The 8440-nt window shown below is 41.1% G+C and overlaps 1 protein-coding gene across 11 annotated transcripts in view; it reads right to left on the bottom strand.

Moving 5' to 3' along the window:
• Positions 1-8440, bottom strand: part of kcnma1a (potassium large conductance calcium-activated channel, subfamily M, alpha member 1a) — a 117097-nt gene that overhangs the window by 60277 nt on the left and 48380 nt on the right. For all 11 annotated transcript variants that reach the window (XM_025060921.1, XM_025060922.1, XM_008321465.3 and 8 more), the window contains exons 4-8: positions 6509-6602; positions 5960-6071; positions 2034-2109; positions 1852-1927; positions 1368-1538 (exon numbers count right to left, since the gene is read on the bottom strand). In XM_025060921.1, coding sequence (XP_024916689.1) covers positions 1368-1538; positions 1852-1927; positions 2034-2109; positions 5960-6071; positions 6509-6602 — 529 coding nt within the window. The remainder of the gene's footprint in view (positions 1-1367; positions 1539-1851; positions 1928-2033; positions 2110-5959; positions 6072-6508; positions 6603-8440) is intronic.

Consider the following 8440-nt stretch of genomic DNA (forward strand, 5'->3'; position numbering starts at 1 on the left):
ATTAGTGAGGTAAACGTGGAGTGACGTGGCTCTGAAAGGACTCGGGGCTTAAATAATATCTCGGCAGCCTGGAGTGATTATTTATTTGATCCCGGTTTAGTCGGCCGTTGACAGGAAGCAGCTTGAAGTGCAGCCCTAAAGACTTCCAGAGCCCAGAAACATGTAACACGGAGAAAAACAGCTGAAGGTCATCAGAGGGCAGCGGTGATGTGGAAGACAGGAAATGGTCTTCGTCAACACGGAACACTACGCCCTGTGGCTCACGCTAGCTTTAGCTTAGCTTCAAAATACAGGAACTTCATCGTCTCAGTAACTTTTGACTTTAGCATCGAGGTTTAAATGATTTTTAAATAAGTTTTTTTTCAAAACATTTAAATGATTTTTAAATAAGTTTTTTTTTCAAAACATAACCTTTTGACTTTAGCATCGAGGTTTAAATAAAGTTTTTTTTTCAAAACATAGTTTTTTATATTTTTCTAATACAAAAAAAAGTAAGGGAATTATTAGCTGTGAAATTAGCTCAAAGTATGGGGAGAAAAGAGTTGGGAATTACTCTGAAAAATGGCTAAAAACTACAACATGCTAACAACATGCTGCTTCTAACAGAAGTGGCTGAAATATAGCAGACAACTGTAACTAAAACAGGTTTAAATGTGTCCGTCTGAGGTGACACCCCCGCAGGACAACCACTGACGACTGTTGGAGCTGTGGTAACAGTCAGAGTGGCCTGAGCTTCATCTTCCTGCCCCTGTGTTTGTTGGAATTGTGGGTAAAGAAGTAGGAGGGGATTATGGGATGTGGGGTTTGGTTCATATCCTGAAAACCAAGGGTTGATTTTATCAGAGAACATTGACCACAACATCATCAGACACAGAGGTTATGGTAGAACTGGAGGACGTTCAGGGGATGACGTGGGAGGGGGCGGAGTCAGACGACATCAGACTAGGCTAACATTGAAATACATTCTGTAACAGTTAACGATAAACTATTTAAAGGAACAGTTCAGTTTTTTTTTCAGAAGGGCCTGTAGGAGGTGTAAACACATGGTCACTGGTGTGGAAACCAGGGAGAACTGGTTTTAGCCACTACAAAATATAAGCTATATAATATATATCAAGTTAACAATGTATTTTCAGTAAAAAGTATTATCTGAGTATTATCTGGGAGGTCTGGAACTGAAGACTCAGGACTAGGGTCTGGGACTGAGGATCTGGGACTAGGGTCTGGGACTGAGGATTCAGGACTAGGGTCTGGGACTGAGGATCTGGGACTAGGGTCTGGGACTGAGGATCTGGGACTAGGGTCTGGGACTGAGGACTCAGGACTAGGGTCTGGGACTGAAGGAGAAATAAAAAGTCTGATTTTACCAAACCACCGAGGATGAAGAAGACCATGAAGAGACGGCCCAGGGTGGTTTTTGCATAGACATCACCGTAGCCCACTGTGGACATAGTCACCATCAGCAAGTAGACACATTCCCAGTAGGAAAGTGACTGGGAATTTTGGAAGTTTTCCCAAGGATCCCCTGAGTTTTCCACCTGGGATTAAAAAGAAAAGAAAACATCAGAGACTTCATCAGAAACTTAGCCTTAGGCCCTCTTCTCCATATATTCATTAGGCTTAGACTACCATCTAGTGGTTGGAACAAATAACAGCATCAAAGAGTACATTTTGAAAACTCAAAGTCAACATATAACATATAGATGTATATTTATTTATATATGTTATATATAAACTCAGAATCAAACTCTCTGTATGTTCTTTAAAACAAATGTGAACCATCTGTCCTGCAGATGGCAGTGTGTTTCAGCGCTGACATTAAGAAGAACCTCTGCAGTGATGAAGACTCACCAGATGTATGAATCCAGCAGCTGTGAGCCATGTGCTGATGAAGATGGAGCACAGGTTCACCAGCTTGATAGAATTGCTGGGAGGAAAAAAGAAACACAGGGAAATAATCATTTTAAAAATTTGGACCAGAGCGTTGAACAAAATTAAATAAATAAAATAAATGTGAACTGATTTTTTCTCACCTTGTTTTTAGGATATTCAGAAACTGTAAGATTTCAGAGAACTGTATCAATCTGAGAGCTCTCAAGAATCTTAAACCTGGAAGACACAGAGAAAGGAGATCGATAAACAACACCATAAACAATGGTTCTCAAGCTATGGTACATGTACCAACGGTGGTACTTTGGCTCCCTCTGGTGGTGTCGAAACGATGTCTTTAAAAATAGGAACAAATGGTGATAAAAGTGTGGCCGGCCCTTTAAGACACCATGCCTCTCTGTCACGGTGACAGGACCGCGCTCCACAGTGTGGACCACACTCGGCTGACAGACAGAGCAGCCGATTGGTCAGTGAGACAGGAGGTTCTGCTCCATCTTACCCCAGCTGAACAGACCCATCAACCAGGACCAGACAGAACTGTTCGACCCTGGCTCTTCTTCCTCTCGTCCACGTTGACTCTGCCTCACTCTGTAACCGTTCTGGAAAAGATCTCCGCACGACTTCTTCCTCCTCCGAGTCTCCGTCTCCTCCTGGTGAAAAGCTGCGCTGCGTTTCCTTCTGTACATGAGCAGCTTCTGAGGAATCATGGCTGACGCCCCGATGAAAACCAACCAAGGCCTGTTGTTTTAGCTCAGACTGAAATATTAGAACCAGAGCAGCGTCTTTGGTGCTGAGATCCTGAGGAATCTGGTGACAAACTCAAAGACTGAAGAGCTGAAACCTGTAGAATGAAGTTGTTTTCCTCCTCAGTCACTGTCTGTGTCTCCAGCTCCAACGGCTGTGGTTTTATTTTTGACACAGCTCTAATCCCTCTGTCCAACAGACTTACCTTCCTCTGTCATTTTTTAAGCTGTTCTGTTATTTCCTAGTTACACACACACACACACACACACTGTGTCCCTGACCTTAACTCTATCCATTACAAATGTTTTACTGCTGCTAATGACTACAGCTCTAACCCGTGGGTCCAGTCTGTCCCTGATTCTAATAAAAACTCCAAACAAAAGTTTTTAATCTTCAGGAACACAATCATCAAGAGCCGTTAAACGTCCCCACGAGGACAAAATCCCTGAAGAAGGACAAGGTGTCTCCACCCTAACAACAGGTTCTAAAAATGTCCCCATAAGTATAGTAATCCCAGTAACAGACACACACGACCACTGACCAGATGCTCCTTCATTCTCTGTCATTCAAGCGTTCTCTGATCCAGGTCACCACGGACCGGACGTGTCACGTGTTTCCTTTACTGGACATTTTTTATCAATCAGCACACTGGGATTATTCAACTGGGATTATTCAACTGGGATTACACTGACAGTCAACTCAGTGAGTATCAGATTATACTCACTGCACTTCCGACAACACACGAAAAAACTGAACTTGGATTAATAATCCATCTCATGACCTGAAGAATTAAATAATGCAAACATGCAATGTTTCCGTCAGGCTACATGCAATAGCTTTGCTCCACCATCAGGGGTCGTTGTTTCCTTTGTTCTCATTATGTACGTTGGATTCATACTCTACTTGGTTATAATCTCCATTTCTGCAGCAGAAACATCTCTATCAGAGTAAAGAGCAGTACCTCATAGCACCACTAGAGGGCAATAGAAGGCTTTAGCCCACGCTCTGCCAAGCGTTTAGTGAACTGCACATCTCAAACCCAACACTGGCCAAGGTCAATAAAAACTAATGAATATAAAACGACAAAAAAAAAAAACAAAAACAAACAGACAAAAAAAAAATCATATTTTCCCAAAAATATTATGATATTATGATATCCTTAGGGAAGATATCTCTTCCCTAAGGATGCCTCTAAATGTTCACCAAGATAAAGCTTAGAAAAACCTAAAACATTTTCAAAGATATACAGCTAAAATAATTAAAAAATTAAAAATATACGTAAGAGTCTTCAATATAATATTTTATATCCCAGTGACAAAATATAAACAAAATATCAGAATATTTGTGCAGATAAAACCACTGTGAGCAGTTTTTTTTACGACCACCTTCACTGGATCTCCAGTGGTTTCCTGGTGCAACAGAGAAGATAACCTAATTATTATACACACACACACACACACACACACACACACACGGTGGCTGTGTCGTGTGTGTGTGTGTGTGTGTATGTGTGTTTCCGCAGCATGGAAAAATAAAAGGAGAAAGAAGATGAACAGCTCCAGTGGGAGCAGGAGCAGAACAACAGGGCGTTCCCTCCTCACACGCCTGTTAACACGGGGAGAAACGCTGCATATGGATTAGACTATTGATTATCAGGACGACGACTACAGGCCTGTCGATCTTCCTGCAGGAAAATCCATCAGCCAGGACCATCCAGTGTAGAAAAGTAACAGTGTGTCATTGGCTAATCTGTAAATGTCAGACGTTAGCGTCAGGAACGCAGCGTCCTATAGAATCTATAGGGTTGGACAATAACTGAGGACAAACGTCCTTGACTGTGAATTCACCTGAGATTTACTCCTGTTGTTGCACAGAATAAAAAATTTCCAAGAGAAAAATGGTCTGAGAAGAAACAAAAAAATCTGCCAGAAAATCATATCTTGATAAAAACACTACAGACTTTGAGCTGGAACGACAAAAGAAAAAAAATAGGAAAAGATGTAAAAAAAAAAAAGGGTCAGAAAATGTGACCCCGCAAAAATATATTAGCTAAGGTAGCTAAAAAAAAAAGATAAACACCAGACACAAATACATAGCAAAAGTGAACGACAGCTAGCCAAACCTTTGCTACAATACAAGTGATTGGTTAAAAAAGCTTAATGTTAGCCTCCAATAGAAACAAAAGCTGTACGAACTGTTAAATTCTTAATCCTCAAAAGGTTTAACCATGAGTTATATAATCTGTTGATATTTGACTATTTTGGTGATCGTTTGGCTAATGGCTAAATTAGCTTACGGCGTACAGTTAGCTGCCTTAGTGCTCTGGATTGTTGCATCACTGATGCAGCTTCGTCCACAGCTCGGTGTGGACGAAGCTGCTGCGTCTGACACACGATGATTTGTCCTGTCTTTGAAATCTAACCTGATGGAGTGAAAACTCTGTGGTTCTGCTCATGGGCTCAGGCAGCAACAGCAGGAGGAGGAATCGGACTCACAGGTGATTAGTCTCGTCAGGCAGCAGCTCACTTTCATCACCGTCTCACTGTCCACGGTTCATGTTATTAACCGAGGACGGAGTCATTAGCTCACAGCTGGAGACTAGAGTATAACTGCAGTACTGCAGTACTGCAGTACTACGCTTCCATCACCTTTGATTGGACACTCACCATCACACACACACACATATATATATATTTATATATAAGTCCATACAGTTATATCCTACATCTGAACCTGAAAACACACTTCACCTCCAAAATTGCCATGAATAAATGTAATTGACTCATTCACACACACACACGCGCAGGTGTGTGTGTGTGTGTGTGTGAGAGGAGACTAGAAAACACCCTAACCTGATTACGTAACGTCCTACTTTCCTCTGAGTGTCCACAGCCGTGCGTCCTGGATTCTCACCACAGCTCACGGTCTTCAAGGCTGTTCTAGTTTTTAAACTGCTCCGTGTCTCCATAAAAATCAATCATAAAAACTCAAGGACACCAAGAAGGTACTTGGGATGAAAAGAAAAAAAAAACACCAACGTGTAAAATGTGTTATTTGTTTCCTGATGTTGAGCTGATTTTCTCCGGCTTCTCACGTTTGAATATCTTTTGACCAATCACAGCCTTCTCATTTTGTTGATGACTGATGTCATAATGAGATGTTTGGTTGTGGTCATTCACCTAAACACCGGACGAACATTTCTGACCCTAATGAACACATCGACCTGACTTTGTCAAATAAACATCTCAATCTCAAACCAAGCGTTTCACTGCCACCAGGCAACAGCGCCCCCTGGTGTCCATTCAGCATATTTATCCAGACTCACCAAGCCAGCTTCTGTTCAGGTAGACGGAGACAAAAACGGGGGGAACAGTGAAGAAGTCGACCACAGAGTTGACCTCCAGCCAGAACCACAGCTTATCATTGGCTGCTATGAACTGTGGGAAATAAAGAGAAGAAAGAAATCATTACTTTATTATTTCACAAATAAACAGAATAAATAATGAACGAAAGGAGGAAACGAGACTCTATTTTTAATAAGAATAAACTAATCACTGTGACCGATCAAAGACGACGCTTCATCCGACACTGGATAAAAACACACACAGCCTTCACTGTCATGTGACCAGCTGGTGGCGTTGGCTGAGTAAGAGCTGATTTTATTCATTTATTCCTGACGTTGAATTATTGGCGTTGGTCTCTAACGTGACGGCCATGTTTAAAACATTTCCACATCACTGCTGGTACACGCTGGGGTCGAGCCGCCGAACATGTGAAATATTCTTTGACCTGAATGAATGAACTCCCCGTGTGTAAAACAACCACGACTGTAATTAGTTTATCAACCGGGCTACAGTCAAACGTTTCCACTCACCCGGAGGCCGAAGTATAGAAGGAAGAACACGTTGAAGGCCATGTCGATCTGTAGCGTGAAGTCTTTGTAGAAGTTCTGGCAGGATTCTATAGGACTGTGGACGAGAGAGAGAGACACAGTGGAGCAGAGAGTGAGACGTGACGCACATCAGAATGACAGAAAAATGAAGTAGAAAAAACCACTGGTTCTCCCAAACCAAATCCCATAGAGAAAATGTTTGATTTTACTCAATAGTAGATGTTTGTTGTTTATCCTATTAAATACAAATGTGATTTTTGAAATTCAACCCAACCTGGATTACATGGATTATTTTCATGGTATACCGTCTAAGCAAATAAATAATTAAATAAATAAAAACCAACATGGGGTTTAAACTCCTGTGGGCCACACAAAATGACTTGGCGGGCCACATTTGGCCCACGGGCCTTCGGTTTGACACGCGTTAACACACCAAAGTCCACAGAGGAAACCGCCCTCAAACAGTGATGTGGATTTTAAACAGAACAAACCAGTGATAGAGAATCTTAAAAAAAAATCATGACATGTCTCTTTAAATTCAGCCAAAAGACTAAATGAAAGCAAACATGTTTCTGGGCAGAGGACGTTTGTCACACTCATGCAAACGAGGACAATCAAAACATACATTTGGAAACATTAAAGTTGAATGAGTTAGAATCAGACTGAGATGAAAGAGCTTTGAAATGAAGTGAAATCAGTGGCGAGGAAGGAAGGCTTTGATGTGACGGATCAGTTCAGGACGGATGTTTTATTCAGCGACAAATATTCAACACTCACTCCTCCATTTTATACTCGTTTGCACCAAAGTCCATAGAGAAAATCAAGGATTTTAGCTCCAGGGGACAACATTTTCTGTTGTCTCTTTTGTTTGTGTTGTTGTTGACAAACCTCTGATAAAACGCCCAAAAAATGAAATATTAAATGTTAAATGTTAAATGTTATCACTTCACCTCATTAAGGCAGCAGCAGATTAACTTACATAGATTTTCTTAATGGACCGAGGTGTAAAGAATAACCAGTAAAGACGTCCCATATGAACTTTCTGCTGATATCTGACCTGGGAAGATTTCACACATTAACGTCCCATATGAACTTTCTGCTGATATGGTGATATTTTCCAAACACGTGACATTAACCAGTACTGACACAGAGCTGGGAAGATTTCACACATTCACATTCACATTCATGTGGTGTGGTGAAACCAGGTACTGCGTTATCAGGTTTTCATCATGAGGGAACTCATGAATACATCTGCAGTAACAACTAGTACCAGGAACTACGTTCAGTCCCAGCTGAGGTTCTTTCTCTGAGCTCTAACGTCTTTAAATCTAAGGTTAACTGACGATAAAGAGGGAAAAGTTTTTCCCAAAAAAAAAAAAAAAATCATTGATTTTACGTCAGGAGTCGCTGACGTGCCGTTAGCTCCAGCAGGAAGTTCTAACATTTGGTGTTTGAAATTCTGCAGATGTTAACCAGGAAGGTGGTTGGAGACTGGCACATTATTTGGACCAATCAGCTTCAAATGCTGATTTTCATTGTTGTACTTTGGGGTTTTTGCCCAAATGAAGGTGAAGTGAAGGATTTCACAGAGTTCCAGGACAGATTTGAGGACATCTGGACAGATTTGAGGACATCTGGACAGATTTGAGGACATCTGGACAGATTTGTGTTTTTTAAGACAAAAACACCATTTTAAATCGTGCACTTTCTAAACGAGGAGTGAAATTTTTGGCAGCTGTGAAGACGGAACATCTTGAGTCAGTTTAAAGAACAAACTGTCTGTCCTGGTTTCTGTCCTATTTCCAGTTCCTGGAAAACATTTATATATTTTAACAATCTGAGGATGAAACACCACCATCTGCTAATTGTTTTTCTCCATCACCATCCATCTTTTTTTACTCAAATCTACACGAC

Source organism: Cynoglossus semilaevis, chromosome 12 (assembly GCF_000523025.1).
Source record: "Cynoglossus semilaevis isolate Cse_v1.0 chromosome 12, Cse_v1.0, whole genome shotgun sequence".
Classification (NCBI taxonomy): Eukaryota; Metazoa; Chordata; class Actinopteri; order Pleuronectiformes; family Cynoglossidae; genus Cynoglossus; species Cynoglossus semilaevis.